The sequence below is a fragment of the Amborella trichopoda genome, chromosome 6, assembly GCF_054954075.1.
Source record: "Amborella trichopoda isolate Santa Cruz 75 chromosome 6, AtrichopodaSantaCruz75HAP2 v2.0, whole genome shotgun sequence".
Taxonomy (NCBI): Eukaryota; Viridiplantae; Streptophyta; class Magnoliopsida; order Amborellales; family Amborellaceae; genus Amborella; species Amborella trichopoda.
Genome location: NC_142341.1, coordinates 17,145,656 through 17,167,752, shown reverse-complemented (window position 1 = coordinate 17,167,752; position 22,097 = coordinate 17,145,656). Strand labels below are relative to the sequence as shown.

At 38.7% G+C, this 22,097-nt stretch overlaps 1 protein-coding gene and 1 long non-coding RNA gene across 3 annotated transcripts; both read right to left on the bottom strand.

Moving 5' to 3' along the window:
* Positions 1-344: 344 nt before the first annotated feature.
* On the bottom strand, positions 345-2,388 carry LOC110006528 (uncharacterized). 2 transcript variants are annotated; one of them, XR_002279559.2, is made up of 2 exons: positions 1,784-2,388; positions 345-698 (listed from the first exon to the last, which is right to left on the bottom strand). It is a non-coding gene; the product is annotated as an uncharacterized LOC110006528 (long non-coding RNA). The 2 variants fall into 2 exon arrangements; XR_016057797.1 differs by having other exon boundaries at positions 345-742; positions 1,784-2,041.
* Positions 2,389-11,802: 9,414 nt separating this feature from the next.
* On the bottom strand, positions 11,803-18,925 carry LOC18425954 (receptor protein kinase TMK1). The gene is made up of 2 exons (XM_006830487.4): positions 14,923-18,925; positions 11,803-12,800 (listed from the first exon to the last, which is right to left on the bottom strand). The coding sequence occupies exons 1-2, from the start codon at positions 17,186-17,188 to the stop codon at positions 12,298-12,300; spliced, it is 2,769 nt and encodes a 922-aa protein (XP_006830550.3). The 5' UTR covers positions 17,189-18,925; the 3' UTR covers positions 11,803-12,297.
* Between the last annotated feature and the right edge of the window lie 3,172 nt (positions 18,926-22,097).

The window sequence follows — 22,097 nt, the reverse complement described above, 5'->3', positions numbered from 1 at the left end:
CATCTTTACTTTCCACTATTGAGCCTTGCTAGCAAAGCTTCTTTGTTTCAATCTGATGAAAGAAAGAGAGGTATTTATTCTCTCGTCTTCCTTATGAAGCTTCTTGTTAGTGCCGAAGAATAAGCCTATTGTGTTTCCATTTCCTGTATACTCCGACAAAGTACGGGAAAAATAATATTTCAATTGCAAAAATTTGGTGCTCCTTTGAAAGCTTGTTAATAGAACAAATAAAGTGCATCCTTGAAGAAATTAAACCAAAACGGTTGTATCATATATTTGACTCGGATACCAAGAACATGGAGAGAGAGAGTCATTCAATATCAATCCACACCTCGCCCATAGTATTGGGAAAATCGACAAAAAACGATTTGAGTTGGCAATAACAATGAGAAAAATCCACTTAGAACTCCATCAACTTGCTTACACTAGCAATAACAAATATAGAAAACAAGATACAAATATTTCATATTTTTTGTACAAAATTACAATCAGGCTCTATGGGGAATCCACATGCTTGAATCACCCGTCTTGGGAATGCATCACCAGCAATTTGAAGTCCACTTATCCCCGATAAAGCTTCATCGTTTGCTGCTGTATGCCACAACATCCTCTATGAGCAATCAAGCAGTGAACTGCTTCATTAAAGTGCTTCCAATTCAACACAATAGAAAGAGAGGGAGGACCATCCAATCCACCATCTTGTACCAAAAAATAGAAGAATCTTGAGAAAGAGGAAGATCACCTAATTATAGGAAGAAACCATGGAAATTTTACAAGTGAAAGAAAAACACCAGCCCAACAATGCATCAGTCTCTTTTTCTTGCTAAATGAAATATAAACAAAGCATCGAGTATTATGACATTTGAAAACCATACGGCCCCCATACTTTTTAGAGAATTCAAGCATTTCTGATCCTAAGAAGAATAAATTTTAATGGTGTCCACTGACCAATCATAGTAAAACTCACATTGGTTCAGCTACAATAGTTACATGAAAATAGTATTACCGTAAAACTTGCATTGGTTCAGCTACAATAGTTACAAGAAAATTGTAGCATGATACAAGGAGGCCCAACCTCTGAGAGCAAAACTCAAATTGATTCAACTGCAACAATAATAGAAAAACAAGAGAATAAAGGGGACACTAACAACCCAAATCAACTAACCCACAAAATAAACAGCCATTAATCATGGCATCAACATATTCACCCAACTCCAATTCATTCAACCACTTATAAATCAGAACAATTCATATGACCCACCATAAAAAGATCCTATATCATGAGGGCTAAAAGTTCAAATTAATTGGTATGCAACAAAAATTGGAAAGACAATAGAGGAATATATCACCTCAAATTCATGAATACACTCATGAATCACAGCAATTCTATGAAACCCAACAAGAAAAAGATCCTATCCGACAAACAATTAACTCAATTTGAATCAGCTACACCAAATCATTAAAAATTAACAAAAAAAATTAAGAAAATAAAATAAAAACCCTAATTCATCCATCCCCAATGAATAGTCACAAGAACAACACTTCATTAAGCCCTCAATAAATAATTACAGTCATAAACCCCAATACAAGAACAACAAACTCAATAATCATCAAACTCTCATTTCATCCAATTCCTATAATCATGAAAAACGTTGACCAACTATAAATCTCATTATAAGTATCTTAGATGCATAAAAACACCAAAACTCACATTAAAAAAGTACCAAAGAAGAGAGAATAAAAGGTAAAAAGGAAAAAGAATAGAATAACAGAGAAAGGGAACCAGTTAGGGCGAGTTTTCGCTGCTCATCTTCCGTTTATGCACCTCTCCAGAAGCTGGCTATCTCCTATGAAGAATAGAGGCTGAGGTAAAAACCCAGAAATTTAGAGAGAAAAAGCTAAAAGACAGAAGATTGACGGAGGAGCTTCGGGATAGTATGAGAAAAGAGAGAGAAGATTGGAGAGGGTAGAGGGAGAAGATTGAGGGAAGGGAGAGACAGAAGCGCAATAGGTTGTATTTTTTTGTCAGCTCTTTTAAGACGTTATGGGTAATCAGGATGCCCTGGTTTTCTTTTTAGGCGGCATGAAAAATCACTATGAAAGAAGCTGCAGCTCAAGTTCAACATTTAGAGCTGCGTCTCTATGGAAACCGGACCCTTGGCGAGAGCCCATCTTTGACTTTTCAAACATAGTCGTATCCCGGATGACCGTGTTCAGCGCAAAAACATGTGAACTATGTTCACGAAGTATGTGTTGCTCAAAAATGATGTCTTGTTTAGACGTTCCTTCGATGAAATCCTGCTCGGATGCATTGATTTGAAAGTGAGCTAATAACCAGCCGAAGGTAAGGTTTACTACTCGTGTACTTGCGCACTGCACACGCTCAACTCAATGCGTGCGATTCACACGTAATAGGTAGCAGTTTGTTGGGACGGGCAGTACTCATTTGTGCACCGTGTAAGTTGCCCTATGTTCTCCTAAACACGTGCGCACGAAGTACCACATAAGTGTTTTCAATTGAATGGTAGCAATTCTTGCCACTGGTGCCTTCTTTTTGTTTAAAACCTTTAGAAATTAATCTTGCTTTATATTTATTAATGGAACTATTATAATTTATTTTTCTTTTAAAAGTCTATTTACAACTAATGGTGTAGAACTAGGTAAAAGATTTACTACTTTTTAACTTTTATTAGCTATTATGGAATCCATTTTATTATTTATTTCTTTTCTCCAAAAACTTGCATCTTGAGATAGCTTCATTTAGAGATGTAGAATCTTCTTCCACATTTGAGATAATAGGTAATGAATTTAATATTTTATTTTGATTTGCTTCAACTAGATAAATATAAAAGTCAGGTCCAAAGTTGTAAAAAGGATCACCTCTAATGCTCTTACTTTTTCTTGGTTCTATTATATCATCATCATTATTTTCTACATGTTTTTCATTGATATTTATGATCATTTTTATGATGATTTTCATTTTGCATACTACTTGATTCATTCAATTCACTTTTACAAGTGAGATTTTCAAAAAATTCAGCATCTCTGGATTCTAAAATTGTGTAAGAATTTAGATCCAAAAAGCTAGATGCTTTACTAGTTTGAGAATATCCCACAAAAACACATTTAGATATTCTACGAGCAAATTTATTTCTTAGGATCTGAAATTTTAACATATGCAAGACAACCCCATACTTTGAAAAAATTTAAATAATGCTTTCTATCAAACTAAAGCTCATAAGGGGTCTTATCACATTTTTTATATGGAATTCTATTCAAAATAAAACATACGGATAATAAAGCTTCACCCACAAGTTCAATGGCAAAGAAAAAGAAATAAGCATTGTATTTACCATTTCAACTAAAGTTCTATTTTTCTTTTCTGCTAGTCCATTTTGTTGAGGGGTATAAGGGGCAGTTACTTGATGAATAATACTATTATTTTTCACGCAATTCATTAAAGTCATTTGATAAATATTCTCCTCCTCTATCACTTCTAACAATTTTGATTTTCTTATTAAGTTGATTTTCAACTTCCGCTTTTGAAAACTTTAAATTTTTTAAAAGCCTCATCTTTATGTTTAAGCAAATAAACATAAGAAAAACTAGAAAAGTCATCTAAAATATCTTTTAGCGCATCTTTTTAGAACATTATTTAAGTCACATATATCATTATGTATAAGTCCTAGCAATTCGCTATTTCTTTCAATTGAAGGAAATGGTTTTCTAATTATTTTAGTTTGTATATATACTTCACATTTTTCTTTAGTTAATTCACCACAATTAGAAATTAATCCTAATTTAACCAAAGATTTAATAGAAACATAATTAATATGTCTTAATCTACTATGCCATACATTTCCAGAAGTCACAATATGCATAGGAGACTTATTCATTTCATTAACTAAATGAAACTTAAATATCCCATCACATGAATATCCCTTGCCAACAAATATATCGTTTTTTGTCAAGATGAACCAATGACTATTTTAAAGCCCTTCTTGTTCAATATACATCATGAAACAAGATTTCTTCTCATGTCTGGTACGTAGTACACATTTTCTAAGGTGAGTACATTTTCTGAACTAAACTGTAGTTCCACCGTACCTTTTCTAATTATATTTGTCATAACTTGGGTTCCAAGTTGAACTAAATTACCATCACCCATTGGTTCAAAAGTCTTAAACATGTCTTGATTGTTAGACACATGAATGGTGGCCCCAATATCGACCCACCATCCATTGTCTTTATCGATCATGTTTACTTTGGTGACCATTGCTACGAATTTTTCTTTAGTGGTCAAGTTCACTTGGTTTCTAAGCCTTTTGAGCCATTTTCAGTGTCGGCATTTTCTTGGATATTGTCCCGGTTTTCTACATACATAAGAAGTGGCTTTGTTTTGTTGGCAATAGACTTTAGGTCCTTATAATTTTCATTATGGACATTGGGAAAAAAAGTTTCTTGTTAAATGGAGCACTTGATTTTTGCTCAACAAGGTTTGCCTTAAAGGGAAAATTAATTTCTTTTCCTTAAGTTTATTTTCTTCTTCAGTTCGAATAAATCTTTGAAGTTGGACCAAATCAAGATCAACTTTCTTGTGATTCATCTTCTTTTGGTACTGTCTCCAAGAAGGGGGTAAATTATGAATTATAAAGCCTACTAGGAATATTCATCCCAAGGAATACCACAATCTTTAAATTCATTGACTACAAGCTGCAACTCATATACTTGAGAGAGAATAGTCTTGTTTTCAACGAATTTAAAATTTAGAAAGTTAGATATCAGAAATCTTTTAGTACCAAACTCTTCCGTGAGGTACTTGGATTCAAGTAGTTTCCATAGCTCTCTTGACGTGCCAATGGAGGCATATATGTCATATATCGGGTCCTCCAAAGGCATTCAAGATATGAAGTTACTTGATAATGGGATGAACTGTACCAGTTCCTTCGATGAAATCCTGAGCAGTATTATGGGAAGAATGGAAGGAGCATAATAGAAGAGTATTTGAAGGTAAGGTTTTACCACTTGAAATTGTGCTATGTAATGACTTGCATAATTGTTGGAGGTTGTTATCAACTATTAAGGAAGGACATGGTACTGCTGAGGTGGATGTAAGACTAAATCTTTCCAGTTTATTTTCTTCCCATGTTGCTACGCAAAGACCAGTTGGGCGATGGAGTCCACCAGCTCAGGGCTGCTTCAAATTAAATTTTGATGGCAGCTCTATGGGTAATCCAGGTGTTGCGGGTATAGGAGGAGTGGTTAGGGATTGGAATGGTATAGTAGTCTTTGGTTACGCAAGTCCAATTGGTGTGGCAACTGCTAACCTTGCCGAATGTAAGGCCTTACGTCATGCACTCCTGTTTTTGTTGATAAGAATCTAGGCACACTTGGTAAGGTGGAAGGGGACTCGATGAAGGTGGTGAGATGGTGCAGGAATGAGCAACGAATTTCATGGGAATATAGTACAATTTGGTACCAGGTCAAGGATATGGTGGGTGTTTTCACGCTATCCTTTCAGCATGTCTATAGGGAGGCCAACTCATTGGCCAATGGTCTTGTAAAAAGAGGAGTTAATCGGGTGCTTATCTTATGTACTAATGATGTTAATCTATTGTAACAGTCTTTAGCAATAAAATCTGATAATTTTTTGTCCAAAAAAAAAGCCACATTTAGGAGATTGGGACTTCCCTATTTTTATCTTTAGTTCTTAAGTACAATGTATCTAGTTACTCTCTTATCCAACGTATTTCATTATGCTCCACAAGGTATGGGGACTTGACTCGACCAATGTGAGCTCGTCCAATGACCGAGGCGAGTTACTTGGACAAGTTTGAGTAACTCGTTCGAATCCAGCTCGTGTTATAAAAAAAAAAAAAAAAAAAAAAAGAAGAAGAAGAAGAAAAAGAGCATAAATTATAGATATAATGTACTTAGCGCACCGGTTAAATGATGTGGTTCCTAGACACTTACGGATGGAACCACGCCCATGCATTTATTATTTTTGAATCCCCTTATTTCAATTAAACCCGTTGAACCTTACTTTAATGATGTCTATTTTTTTATAAAAACCCGTTGAACCTTACTTTAATGATGCCTATTTTTTTATAAAAAAGATAGGGCGCCTATTATTTTAAAGTTAAGGTGGTATCTAAGAGAATTTGAACCTTTGACATGAGGCCATTAATATACATACTAGCGAACATGTCATTTTAGCACTATTTGCATGAAAGTGAACATACTTAGTATTTATTTGTATGCATTGCACTCGGTGTCGCCCATATGGCAAGTTCAAGTAACTCGCCCAAGTCTAGTGCGTATTGCATTTCAATTTGTGCCAATGATCAGGGGGTGATATCGTCCAAGCTAATTTTATCCAACAGAAAAATGAAAAATAAAATAAAATGTTCATGAATTCTTATACCCAATTTCCAAAATGAAAAGTATACAATGAGACCCTTTATCTTTGGTACAAGATGATCATAATTAATTTTGATCATTGGACGTAAATTAGATGGCTGCATTTATTCCATTAACCAAGCTCAAACTTCAAAATAAATTCTCGAACTTTGTGACACACCACCTTATAGGGTAGTTACCCTAGGCCGTGATGCAAATAGGTCACTTCATCCAAGGATGAGGAAAACTTACATGGTTGGAACAGCATGCTAAAGGCCAGCGCAGTCTTTGCCCTGTGCTTTGGTGATACAACATATTGCAATCGCACCCTGTTAAAAATCTTAACTCCAAGCAGTATTGGACGGTGGAGATTTGACTGTCATAGAGCGGAGTCTGAGATGTAGTACCGCCACAATACACTGCCCAAAGCTCGTTTGATGTGGATTTTTACAAGGCGGCGTGGTATAGAGTGATCCTTAGTGAGCATGGTATATTTTCCTCAGAGGCATGATGTATGTTTAATAAGGGTGGCAATGGGCCGGGCCAACCACTGCCTAGTCCTCATAGAGTCAGCCCAGATACACCCCAGCCCTGATTTGGCCAAAAAGGTCTGGCCCTAGCTCTATTTAGGCTGGGCTGAGCCAAACAAAATTGAAAATAAAACAAAAAGAAACAAAAAAACAAAGAAAACGAAGGTTAGGCCAGGATTAATTGGGCCGGCCTGGTCGTACGTCGAGCTGTGGTTGCCTGGGCCTAGCCCAGCACATAGGCCATATTTCATGGCCCAAACCCTAGTTTTTAAGGGCCGGACTGACCGGGCTGGGGTGAGCCCGGCCAACCCAATCCATTGCGACCCTTAACGTTCAACATAATGAATAGAAAGTGGATAAGAACCATAGAATGGACATTGACGTGCATCCAACTTAGGAAAAGCCAAACTGGAATGGTTCTGGAGGCCTGCCTTATTCACATGTGTTCATGATAGCATCGTATGATTCCATAAGATCACAAAACATAAAATTTTGGGACATCTTACCAATGATAATTGCCTTTGTAAGGGTTGTCCCCCATCCATTGGACGATTGCCCTCGGAAGCAGTTCTTTGGATGAGTGACTAAAGTCCTCTGTCCCAAGCAAAAAAAATCCAACCGGGCTGGTCATCCGGTTTGACTCGGTTAGGTAAAAAAAATTAACTTAAAATGAGCCAAAAACCCAAAAAAAAATTAAAAATAAAAAGTATGGAAAGATATAGATTTTAGAGAGATTTACGTACGGACCCTAATTTTTTTGATAAAATACGAAATGCTCTCTTATATACAGAAATTACAAAGAAGGTAGGCTATTTTTTAGTTTTTCCAAAACTGCCACTCAGTCAACATGAATTTTGATTTTTTTAAAATTTTGTTCTTTTTTAGCTTTTCCGTTAGTAGGGCAGTACCTTAAGGCTTGGGACAATGCCCTACCGACAAAAATACCAAACAAAGAAATTAAAATTCGGGTTGAACAAAGGGCACATTTGAAAAAAATTAAAAAATGAGGGGGACCTTTTTTGTAATTTCCTCATACAAGTAAAATATTTTGTATTTTACCTAAAATTTTAATGTCCTAACATAAATCACTCTAGATTTTATTTATATTTTGTTATTACCTACAATTATCTTGAAAAAATAAAATTAATGACAAATAACTATTGAAACGACTATGTTTATACAAATTCATATATGAAGATTAGGGATATATACAACACAATTTAGAATTTAGCATACATTAATTCAATTGAGAGAGTTACAAACTGCAACTAATACTGGCTAGTAATAAGAGTGGTGAGGGGGCTTGGGGTACTAATGTGTCTCGCAGGGATGGTTCACTCTTCTAAAAATCTAAGTTAACCCATTTCGTGATACCACAGCTATACCTCCTTGTCAATCAGAAACATTTCTCGTTATACGCCTTGGCCAAAGTCTTCTAGACAAGTCCAGCTTTTGTGCTCCCCCCACCATGGCTTGCCCCGCTCTCTTTCTCTCTCTCTCACTTCTTCTCCCTCTCTCTAGAGACAAGGCCAAAGGCCAAATAAAAGAAAAGGGCAAGTGCCCTATTGTGCTGAGTAGCATCCCGCTGCCTGGGAAAACGGGGCTCAGTTAGTGCTTGATTGTGGTTAAATCGGCCGGTTATGAGTTCGACCGACTAATTTTTCCTACATAGGTCCCCAACATACTTTTCTGTGAAGTATTACTGCATGCTCGATTAAAGGTTTAGAAGTTTCTTTTCCCTGCTTTATATTTACCTAGCTTGTTGCATATAAGGGTGTCAATGGATCAGGTGACCTAGCAGGCCAGTTGGACAACCCTACAAAATTAAAGCTTGGGCCATAAAATATGGCCTGAGTTCTGGGCTTGGGCTTGAGCCAAGGCCGCCATAGGGCTGGCCGGTTTGGCCAGTCCTGGACAACTTTTTTTTTAAGTTTTTCTTTGTTTTTTTCATTTTTCCAAATTATATCTATAGCCCAGCCCAGCGTGGATAGGGCTAGGACCAAGCCTAGGCCGTTGTCAGCCCTAATGAATCCACCCATTTTCTTGCGTACCAAAATCTCATTTCAAAACCCACCACACTCCCTCTCTCACTAAAAAACCTGTCATTAACACTTTCAAAAAAAAAAAGCTCTCGTTCTCTTTAGAAAACCTCTCTCACTACTCTGGTGAGGGCCCATTTCGAGGATGCATGCGAGAGGCCACGCATTGAAACAGCGTGTGCGTTTAGGCATTGAATAGAAAGGTTCGGGCGTGTTAAGGTGCATGACCTGACTCCAATAAGAACTCCACGCCTCACGTGCTTGGGTGGTGTGAACCAACGCTGTCTTTTTCCTATCTAATATTGCAAGGAAAAAGCTTAAACATCTAAACAATCAAATTAGGGCTCATTACAAAAAATTTCACTAAAAAAAATTGTTTTGATGTCTCGACATCAAGATATATAGACATGAAAAAATAAAATGAATTTCAACGTTTGAAAACAATACATCTTTGTAACGTATGGCGATATGGCATTAGGCATCAAGTATACCACGTTAGTCGTCAATAAACGACTAGAACTTTTATATTTTTTGATCGGTCTCAACTCAATATTCTTTTTTTCTTTTTGAGTAGTTAATAATTCAACTTTTTATTATTAAACACTGACATACGTATTTTGTGCCCAAATACAGATATCAATTTGGGTGTAGTCAAATTGAAGGTTTTCACGTTTCAAAACCAGCGAGGGGAAAAAAATAAAAAGCAACTAGTTCCAATAAAAATACAAAATGATTTCAACAAGTTTAAAAAACGGAAAAGTATGCACTACACAGTAAAACCATTTATATTTGTTACATAGAATTTACAATTAATATTGGTCATTGAATGTGAAAATGGGTGACTGCATTAATTTAATTGACTGGGTTTAAAGTTTAAAAGAAAATTTTTCATACTTTCTGACACACGAAGCTATTAGAATTCATATCGGATGATTATGGTAATTGTGATCTCTTTGTACCAAAAATAAACAATCTCATAACATACAATCAATTAAAAAAATTACAAATTCTCGATTCCCTAATCTCCCATACTCTTAAGCAAAAGTATCAGTTGGGGGAACAATCAAGGTATAAGAAACCCTAGAAATGCCTGATTTCCCTGGTTCTTATGTTTTCATTGAATCGGGATCCGGTCCTTGCCCATCCATATTGTGAGTTTCTAAATAATAGTCTCAAGTCTCAACTGTTGCCGTGGGAAACAATCTATAGCCCCCAAGTTCAAAAATAAACCTTTTTTTTCAGGAAATATATTTCCCCTTTTTTAGAGGGCACCTACATAGACGGCAAAACAATAGCTATAAGTGGATCAAGATACCTAAAATGTGCAGAGTAGGGACTACAATGGGGCAGGCCTGCGGCGGCCAGCCCTAGCCCACGCCCCGCTTGGACCAAGGCAAAGAGGCCATGAGGGGGCCAACTATAACAAAAATAACCAAAAATGTTAGGCCAGACAAAACCATGCTGAGCCCAACCTTAACCGCTCGACTCTCCGGCCACATTTTGTCTCCCAGGACGGGTGAACCGGTGTTTATTGCGGACGGAGCGATCCAGAAATGCTCCACACGTGACTCCTTGAGATGGATACCTTCGAACAACTCGCATCTAGAATAAAGTTGTTCGGTTCTTTTTTCAAAGAGGAAGAGAGATGGTGTTTAGAGCTTGAAGGTTAGTGGCATGGTTATCATCATCACAACAACGCCCACTTTAACAATAAATCTATCATGTTAAATAATTTACTGAGAGACGGAAGCTTTGAGAGATCCTTGTAACTTGTGCAAAAAATAAAAAATAAAAAATAAAAAATAAAAAAATCATGAGACTGAAAAGTTTGTCATGAAATGTTGTGCTTATTTTATTTCACTAAAGTTTCCCATAAATTACGTGTAGTTTTAATATTAATAAAGGTGACACGTCAATAATTTTTTCAACAGCGCCAAGAAAAACAAAACATATAGAAAACACGTTCTAGGAGTAAAGTATGATAAATATGGTGTGGGGGGACACGACAAAAAAAAAAAGAGGTGATCGCGGATGCCCATGTGCTGCTGCACTCTTCAATCCTCTCATTTTAAGACATTTGATGGTGTCCAAAAGCGACTTTTCAAGAACCAACCCCATGTGATCGACAGTAGCTTGCTTACCCACCCCATACAGAGCTGGCAATGGCAGCGCAATATCAATCACACGGTAAAGAGAACCCCCCATTCCTCTTACCCCAATTGTGGTGTCGTCTCCACCCGATTGGGGTCTAAAACCCATTCAATAGACCAGAATGGTGGGATCTTGGTCCACTTGATCTTGACCTGACAGGGTCTCGGTGGGTCTGGATTCTGGTGTAGGTCCAGGTTGGACCCTATTGGGTTGAGTCCTATTTGGGTTGAGGCCAGCCAAGCTTACCAACTCGACTGTACTAACAGAAAAAAAATTATTTTTTCATTTATAGACCGATACATGATCCAAACTCAGTGGGTAGGGTCCAAGTCCAACAGGATCTGTCTGTGTCTAACTTAGACCTAGTGGAGTTCACTGCAGGTCGACCCGGGCCTGACGAGGCCCATTTCCAGCCCCAGCCCACAACTCAGCTCACACCAAACACAAGAGTCGCGATCCAGGCTCAACCGGACCCATTCTCACCCCCACCCCTGATCTGGCAGGGCTCGACACGACACATCAATCAGCTAAAAGGAAACCCCCCAGTAACTCTCTCATAGCACACACACAAAGGACAACTCACGCTCCTCCACCAAGCTGGCAAAACAGCACAAAACAGCAAGAACCAGAATACTATCTTACCCTCTCATCAAACAGAGACTAGGAAATTTCTAGGCAAATCATTTACCAACAAATAGAAATCCATTTACTTGTGGGTTAAGAAAATAATTATCCCATATAATATGTTAACAGGAATCTCACATGTATACACAATATTCCAAGGGCACAACACTTCAAACTCTTCAATTCATCTTCAATTTAGTCTCTCTCTCTCTCACTCAATCGTGGCAATCTCCTTTTCTCCCCTAACCCAAACAACACCCTTATGTTAGCTTTACAAGAAAGGCAAAGAGGAAAAAGAATAAATAAAACAACAGTCAGAGAGCAAAAACCCCAGCCCCGAGATCCGACAATCCAAGGCCATAAACAGTAAAACCAGAAAGCCAATGCTCACCATTCAAACAAAGGCAGAGACTTTGAACAAGAGGCCAGAACCCATCTCTGCTTCCAATTTGGACCTCCAAAAACCGAAACAAGAGTGAGGAACTGACCTCTTCCTCTCTCTGTCTCCATCGACCTCCTTCGCTCTGTCTCTCTACCATGCTCTCTCTCTCTCTCTATCGACCATCCTTTGAAAGGAAATTCTCGGCATACGGCTTGGGTGGTATGCTGGCATTTGAGGTCTCCTCCATGAGAGTCATGGTTGATGTTCCCTCATTGGCTTGCCATCTCTTCAGAACTTGAGCAAGAGGCATGTCCAGGTCTATGCCAAAACAATCCTCATCCTCTGTGCTTGTGGGTTTCCATTGTTGAACCAGAGGAGAGAGAACATTAACTGCATGCCCCATGTCAGGCCTTTGATGTGGCTCTCTGGCAGTGCAATGACCTGCAAGCTCAGCCACCGTGCATATGCTCTTATATGTTTCTTCATCGAGGTCTATAACAGGGTCAATTACTTTTCCAATCTTCTCTTTGTTGGCTATAACTCTCCGGAACCAGGTGACCAAGTGCATGCTATCCTCTGGTTGAGACTCATCGAGAGCTCGTCGACCAGTTATCAGCTCCATTAAAATGACCCCAAAAGCAAAGACATCTACTTTGGTCGTAACCCTTCCTGTGACTGACAGAGGACAGACAACAGCGAAAACAGGATCCGTCATGGAAGGAGAGAGAAATGAAAGTATCATTAATGGAAACATGAACTTAAAACGAAAGCTCTGGTGGAAACTACTAGTAAGAGAGAAAAAAACAATTACTAACAAACTGTCCACTATTTGCACACACAAGGATCATCCAGGTAGAGAGGTAAAAGAGCCAATCATGAACGTACCGGATTTGCTAACAACTCTAGTGTCTTTGCTAGAAACATGAAATGATAAATAGACATGGCTAACAATCCACTGCCGTTTTTTTCAGAAGGATCATGTGTGCAGAAAAATAACATGGACAGTCATGGAGGATGGGACTACTTAACAACTATGTGTCTTTAATGGAAACATCTGGTAAAAATGAAGAGTCATGAATGAAACATCTGGTAAAAATGACAATTCAGATAACAATGGCTAAAAATATGCCTGCAATTTTTACACGAGATACAGAACGATTTGAGTAGTGTGCATTTCCTAGACTGAGAATTTGTACAAGGGACCAATATTGATAAGAAACACATTGCAAATCAATGTACATGGGGGATTAACAGCACAAGAGGTTTCGATGGAAACTTTCAAAGTTAGATAGAGTTCAAGTTTTATAAACACTTTGGAGGAGAACATCATTTAAGATGCAACTAATATCAGGGAACTTTTTGAGTTGTATAGAGCAATAGGTTTATAAAACAGTTTGGGTGAGAACAGCATTTCAGATGGAACTAATGTCCAAAATTGAAAGCCAAATGTAAAGTACCTATCTGCCGAACCCCTCTTGATGAAAATTATTATTAAAAAGTTTTCCTAGAGAATGTATTCATGGGAATTCTAGAACACTAAATGCCTAATTGAATTTCTTAGAAAGCCAAGTGAAACACAGAAAATTATCTGTACCCTAAATTTACATGAAGATTAATTGTGTTGATAGGTTCAATAACTAACAGAACAGATTCCTTTGTTTCAAGAATGAAGAGTAGAGAGTTTAGAAGCAGACATTTATATGATTGCATACATTCAGAGAGAACCAACATCTGAATTGAGTTAGGGTAACATGTATTCAGATAGAAACAAACAACTGACCTTGGATTTCTTTTCCTAGTGAGTGTATTCATGGGAATTCCTAGAACACTAAATGCCTAATTGTATTTCTCAGAAAGCCAAGTGAAACACAGAAAATTATCTGTACCCTAAATTTACATAAAGATTAATTGTGTTGATAGGTTCAATAACTAACAGAACAGGCTTCTTTGTTTCAAGCGTGAAGAGTAGAGGTTTTAGAAGCAGACATGTATATGATTGCATACATTCAGAGAGAACCAACATCTGAATTTGAGTTAGGGTAATCTGTAGTCAGATAGAAACAAACAACTAAACTTGGATTTCTCTAACTAAAATGAAACAACACACTACTGATCTATCAGCCCTTTTACAAGAAGAGCAATCATGTGAATAGGTAAAATAGTTTCCTCGAGTAAGAGAAAATTTATATGGAAGCCCATTCAAAATCAATGAAACTTTAAATGAGAACTTTTGTACAAAACTCACATGATTCACCAGAGGTAAAAAGAACAAGTTCACATGGAGTTCAATTAGCTTCACAAATTATGTATGCGTACAAAATAAGAAAATCCAAAAACATTCCAGTATAGAAGAAAGGGAAGAAACAAAAATGATGTCCCAACTGACCAAATGTAAAAGAAATTCACATGGAGAACAATTAGCTTGAAACCCACATTGAATAGCTAAAAGAATTCCAGGAAAGAGAGAGGGAAAAAAACAAGGTGGATCCCATGGGCCCAACATGACTTCACCAACCCAACAAATCCCACAAACTCAGAAACAGTTCTAAACAGTTCTACTGTCCTTTTCTAGAATGCCCCACTCAAAATAACCACAAACAAATGCAATTGAAACTGCTGACAAAGAGAATGATTTCCTTTCAAACAGCTACAGTCTAGTCAAGGTTTCTTTTCAAACAGTAGGTATCTAAATCTAGAAAACAACCACCAATTGAAATTAAAGGAAGAAGACAGAACAGACCGATCCAACGAACAAAAACAAAAAAAAAAAACCAATTACTGTCAAATGAATACTTACCAGCATATTCAGGAGCAAGATACCCAAAAGTTCCCGCGAGTCTAGTTTCGACTGAATACTTCCCATCAGGTGCAAGCTTTACGAGCCCAAAATCTGAAACCTTGGCCCTCATATCATCACCAAGCAACACATTTGAAGGCTTCAAATCCCTATGTATGAAACTCTTTTGAGCCAAGCTATGCAAATACTCCACTCCTCTTGCCACATCAAGCGCGATCGTAAGCCTCTGTTTCCAACTCAGCGGTGGATACCCGTTTTGTGCATAATCAAACAGATGTTGGCCCAACGTCCCTTGAGGCATGTACTCATAAACCAGAAGTCTCTCATTACCTTCAACACAATAACCCAACAACGCCACAAGATGCCTATGCCTAACCTTAGTTAGCACCCCAATCTCAGCCTGAAACTCATTCATTCCTTTCCCCATAACACCTGCTTCCATCCTCTTCACTGCAATCTTGGTACCATCATGTAATTCACCTTTATAAACCACCCCAAATCCACCCTTCCCCAAAATGTTCTCCTCACTAAAATTATTGGTCACCAATCGGAGCACCTGAATCGATATCACCATGCTCCCACCGGCAGCTTCACCCATGTGAGGCCCGCTGCTAGCACGGCTGTGCTGCTCGCTTGCGTTCCCATTCCCATTGAGACTGCTCAATTCAACTTTGATCGATTGCAAATCCGATGGCACTGATCCACCATTAAGCAGGCTTGGTGGGTTCTGAACACGCCTGAACTTTTGGTGGCGCTTCTTACGAACACAGTAAATAACACCCACACCAATCAACATAAGAACAGCCAGGCCCACAGCTACGCCCACAATGACACCAGTCGGCGAGCCCGAACCCGTGATGCTCGAGGTGGTCGGCATGCCACTAGGTGTGGTCGAGTTCGACCCGCCAGATGACCCAGAGCCGCTGCCACCTCTGCCCGGTGCGGGAGTGGTCCCAAGAAGGGGGTTCCCATCCGTCTTCAGGGTGACCTCTTTTCTGAAATTTGGGACCTCTCCGAAGAGGTCGTTGTTCTCCACATCAACACTCTGGAGGTTTGGCATCGATGCGAGGACATCAGGGATCTTTCCAGTGAGGTTGTTGTTGCTGAGGATGAGGCTCCTCAAAGAGCTGAGCTTCCCTATGGAGGGTGAGATCGTACCAGACAGCTTTGCATTTGCAAAGTTAAGCACCGTGATGTTCTTCTTTTGAGGATCACAAGTCACGTAGAGCCAATTGGAGCAGGGGTCATTGTCACTCCAGGCATCAGCCACCGCCGCTGGATACCCAAATCCAGCTGCAATCTCAAGCAACACCATGACACGATCGTCGCAAGGCACCCCGGGGTCATACCGGCAGAAATCGTTTAGCTTCCCATTATCAACCTTGATACCATCCTTGAACTGAGGATATGGCCCTTGCAGCTTGTTGTTTCGCAGGGATACGTTCATCAGTGACTGAAGTTCCATCAGAGACGAGGGCACAAGACCAGTCAGGGCATTGTCACGAAGCTGCAGATCGAAGAGCGACTTGCAACCCGAGAGGTCAGGGATGGAGCCTGAGAAGCCGTTCGTCTGGAGCCAGACCTGGGTGAGGAATGTCATGTTCCCGAGCACCATGATTGAGCCCGATAGCATGGGACCCCTCTGGTTGTTGAGCCACAGGTTCTTCAGCGAGGACTTGTCGAAAGATGCCGGCAATCCACCAGTGAGGTTGTTATAGGATAGACGAATGCTTTCAAGACTCTGAAGACCACCAAAATACTCAGGAATCGACCCGCCAATGCTAGCATTGCTAGCTGAAAACAACACTAGACCGTCCGCACTGGCGAGATCAGAAGGCAACAACCATTGCTCGAAGGGGTTATCATCTAAACTAACATTTTGAAGGGAAGTGAGGCCACGGAAGAAATCACCAGGAATGGAGGAGAACTGGTTTCCATCAAGATATAGGGTCTGGAGAGAAGACATGCCGGAAAACGAGGGTAAGGGACCAGAGAGAGAGTTGCCCTGTAAGGTTAGGATTGAGAGCATAGAAAGAGAGTTAATGGAGGAAGGGAGGGTGCCTTTAAGGTTTTGTCCCGGGAGGCGAATGGCGGTGACCCGGCCATTCGTGCAGTCCACATTCTTCCAGTTACAGGGGTCCGAACCGGTCCAGCCGAGGTTGGCGACAGGGTTAATGGCTTTCGCGAGGTCGAGCATTGCGGTGGAGTCAGAGGCCATGGCGATGGAGAGAGAAAGAGTTAGGACAGAGAGGAGGAGCCAGCCCATGTCGCCGCCCCCCTCTAGAGAGAGAAAGTGAGAGAGAGAAGAGATAATATGAGCGAGATTTGCAGTGAAAGACGACGATTTGAGAGAGAGAGAGAGAGGTGTTGGGCTTGCAGAGAAAAGCGGGAATTTGGAGGGCTGAGAGATGCGAGGTAAGGAACGCGATGAAAGAGAAAGAGAATCGTTGAGTTATTTCTAGAGAGAGAGAGTGTCCGAGAGAGAAATAAGTAGCTCAGAAGTTATCGATCCGCGTATTGATTGGGTGAAACAGGCATAAATCCTCCCCATGAAGGACGCTAGGGTTTGCTCGAACTCTTACTGAAATGCCCTTGCTTTCGGTAATAATGACCAAAATACTATTTTAATAAACATCCAAAACTATACGCAGATGGTAATGAGTTATTAGGGTTTCTCTTTGCTCTCGGATTAGGTTAAGCTTTCCTTAAAATCCCCCTAATTTGCGATAAAAAATCGGGTAATGTTTGTTGGAATTTTGGAGTGTTTTAGATTCCTAAACTTTCCCACCTACAATCGGACAAATTTAACATGATTTCTAAATTTAAGATGGTTTCCCGAAATTTGTGGAAAATAGATTTAATCCAAAACCATTTAAGATACTTACTAACAAATGCGTGTCACTCGTCATACGGGATGATGAGGTATCCATTTTCTCCACGTTATATCCAAACATGGAATTAATTTCGAAAAGTATGTTCGAAATGAAATTAAATGCACATGCCCTTAACTAATGTCTCATTCTCTCCTCTCTGAAGTCTTAATGTTCAGGGCTAGCTAGCTATAAAATGAGTTTGCACTCTACTAGTGTTAAAAAACAGTGTTGTGAAATATAGTTTTAGTGTTTTAAAAAATGCCGAGTTGAATCGGACTCGTCTGGTTCGACTCGAGAATCGGTACAGTCCGTGTCGGTTTCGGTATTTTATACAAAATCACCCGATTTCATAGAGAACGGGGCGATTCAGTACAGTGAATCGGCGATTCACTGTACCGAATTGGCGAGTCCCGTGAAGAACACAGGCTGCACAATATTTTTCACGGGTTTCTTCAAATTTTGTCTTTTTTTTATTATTTTTCTTCTTTTTTTTGCCATGTGATCGAATATTCAGGCTTTATGCAGCTTTTTTCAGCCTTTTCATACATTAAATGGTGGAAAAATTTCAATTTTTTGGATCATAAAAGTTGCGGGTTTTAGGGTTTCCGCTTTTCGTTTTGTTTCATACCAAATAGGACATGAATCTGTGAAAAGTTTGAGGCATATTGATCGTAAATGTGTTCATTAAAAATTTATGTTACGAATTTGTGATTATCTTTGAGAAAAACATATTAATTTGGAGATTGAAGCCACAGGTTCACGAAACCAAGTAATAACTCTGCTTTTCTTTTTTTTTCCGCCATTTGATCAATTTCAGTCCATATTTTGAAAATAATCAGTTAAATTTGTAGGGTTTTAAATCTTTATCGTGTCTTTTATCATTTACCATATTCAATTTTATTTAATTTACTTAATTACAGCTTGAGTTTTTAGAAGAATACAGTGATGTCTGTGAAAAAAAAATTCTACTGTTTTTTTTTTTTTTTTTTCCGCCTTTCGATCTATTGTTCACGATATATTACAAATAATGTGTTAGATTTCAAGGGTTTTGAATTGTTATAGTCTTGTTTATAATCAGATGTATTCAATTTGATCTGATTTATTCAATTTGAGCTTCATTTTTTAGATTAAAAAAATGTATGTTCTTGATAATTGAGTTGTAGCCATGTTTGGAGCTTGCATTTTGTATTTTATTATCATGTATGTTTGTAATTGATATATACGAAAATATTATTGTCCATAGAAGTATTTTGCAATAACAAATAACAACAAATATAACTATATGAACTACCCCAACATATTATCACTACACATGGTGATTATTTTTTTGTTGAACTGTCAAGTTAATTTTTAACTTTTTACATATTAAAACAGTTGAATCATGTCAAGATCTGCAAAAGACCCTCCAATATGGGGTCAGACTTGATCCCAACAAAAAATTCAAAATTATTTGTAATTACTGCCAAAGAGTAAAAAGTTGTGGGGTACATAGGTTCAAGCAACACTTGACATAGTAATATAAAAAAACAGATGGCGGCAATTCTTAAGGCTGACAAAGGTAAAAAAAATTGTCAAATATAGGATGAATGAGGAGATAGCTAGTTTATATACGCCATCAAGCATGAATGATCCAGAAGAGCAATATAATAATGACCTAGAAGAGCAATATAATAATGACATGGAGATGGCCACAAGAATGAGTTTACATGAGTAATATCAGAGGGAACGTGGGTTTAGAATGCCCGGTGTTTATGACATAGGCATGCATGGTGGGTCTAGCTCATACATGCATGGTGGGTCTAGCTCAGACATGTATGGCAGGCCCAGCTTAGACATACATGGCAGGGCCAGGTCGAGCATGTATGGCGGGCCCAACTCAAATATGTATGGAGGGGTTGGTGGCAGTATGTGTTAACAAGAATCAAACGTTGAAGTAGCTTATCTAAGAGTGCCAATATTGTAGGTCATGATCGTATAAACTCATTTCTCTCAAAGCCTAAGTCACAACAGATGACCCGAAAAGGCATAGTTAAAGGTACAAGAAACATGTTGGGGAGATATGTTGGTAAATGGTTCTACGATAAAGGGATTCCCTTTGATGCAACCAATAGCTCATATTTTTCACCTGTAGTCAGTGCAATTCAGAAAGCCAGGCTTGAGGTAAAACCCCCGATGGCATATGAGTTCAGTGGGCCAATATTAGATGAAGAGGTGGAGGAAGTTAGAAAGTGGATTGAAGAATATAAACAGAGTTGGCCATGGACAGACATTACTCTCATGAGTGATGGTTGGTTGAACAAAGTTAGCAAAAAGGAGTTTGTAAACTTCTTGGCCTATTCTCCAAAAGGTACAGCTTTTTTGTCTAGTAAAGACATATCATGGATGAAGAAGGATGCAAACTTCTACGTACAACTATATGATCAGATAGTGGAGGAGGTAGGAGATAAGCATGTAGTCCAGTTTATTACGGACAATGCGTGTGCATGTGTTTCTGTGGGCAACAAGTTGATGGATAAGAGGAAGCGTCTAGTATAGACCTCGTGTGCTGCACACAACATTGATCTTATATTAGAGGAGATCGGTGAGATCAAAATTGTAAAGGAGACTCTAGAGGAAGCAAGGTTGGTGTTGAGATTTATATACAACCACTCTAAAATTTTATTTATGTTTGGAGAACACTCTAAGAAAAAATCGATAATCAAGCCTGTCATAACCCGCTTTGCGACCGATTACTTAGCTGTGGACTCCATTCGAGAATCTGAAGGTGCACTAAAGAGATTGTTTACCTGTGAAGAGTGGTTCAATGACTGCCTCTCGAAGTCCAGTACCGGTATAAAAGTGGACGGCATAATCTCAAATAGGAGGTTATAGTCTCGATGTTCCAGTATCGTAGAGGACATTGCCCCATTGGTTACGGTGTTAAGAATAGTGGATGATGACAAGAAAGCTACCATGGGCATCCGTTATGAAGATATCGAAAGGACGAAATCAGCTATTGGGGAGAAGTGTAGTTTTGCTAGCAAAGTGATCGAAATTATAGAAAGGAGGTGGAATACCAAATTTGGACGTCCAATTCATTATGCTGGTAAATATATATTTATATCATTAGAATGTTTCATTTTAAATCATTTTTTTATGAAATTGTAAATGACATTTTTCTATCTATATATTTTCTAGGTTACTACTTCAACCCAAAAATTTTCTATTTGACACCTGAACATCCCTACAAGATTATGGAAGGGAAAGGTTGGAGAGAAGCCATTGAAACCAAGTAGCAGTAATACAAGAGGTATTATTTAATATTTGGATAATAACTTCATTGAGTTGTTAAATTTATGAGGAATAATGCACTAAAGCGAAATATATTTGTTTTAGCTTGTTATGTATAGGGATGCTATAGGATCCTTCGGAACTAGACTTGCGAGGAATTCTCGAACTAAGACGGATCAGGGTTATCCCCAAGCTAATATTTTGTTCATTCATATATTTAATCTTATGAATTATTCTTGCCTTTACAATGTTTTTTGCATTTTAATCCAGCTAAATGGTAGGAGATATATGGTACTGATGCACCTCACCTAAAGAGGATAACAAGGTGCTCTCCCAAACATGTTCTACTACTGGCTGTGAGCGCAGCTGGAGTACGTTCTAATGATTACACACTATTAGGAGGAATCCACTCGTTTCAGAGAAGCTTCATAAACTAGTCTACGTTCATTACAACTTAAACCTCCGAGAGCGACAAATAAGAAGGAAGCTTGAAGACTATGGGCCAATAGACTTAGACACAATATTTGTCACAGACACAGCAAACCAATGAGTAGTAGAAGACGAGGAGCCAATGTTGCACAAGAGAGCGTTCCTTGCGGCTATCGGTGAGGAAGATCTTGAAGAATGTGATGAACAGCATGAAAGAGGAAGCAGTCAGCCAACGTATCCACAATTCATCAGAGATGTCGGTCATATTGCACCTAATGAGGGAGAGTGGGAAGGGGGTCTAAGGGAAAATAAGAGAGATGATGATTTTGAGGCCACCTTATCCCAGCCATATTATTCACATATCAAGTCCTAACAACAACAGGGTAGGGATGAGCATGACAGTGTAGATGAGCATGAAGGATGGACAAGCTTCGGGGATTTTGGATTGGGAACACAACAGAATACTAACACTCAGGGATTTGGGTATAGTCAGACACCTGCTAATATCGATGATTCATTTTTAGATCGAATCATTGAATTGTCAAACGAATTCTATCAATGGCACCAGCGTGACCAAGAAGAAGAACGACGTCGTCTGTCATT

What these genes read in the sequence shown, in the direction of transcription:
- LOC18425954 (XM_006830487.4), bottom strand. Translation starts at nt 17,188, where the DNA reads ATGGGCTGGCTCCTCCTCTCTGTCCTAACTCTTTCTCTCTCCATCGCC. An exon ending in TCTTGCTCCTGAATATGCTG is followed by an intron (nt 12,801 to 14,922) that starts GTAAGTATTCAT and finishes GTCCTCTGTCAG; the next exon opens with TCACAGGAAGGGTTACGACC.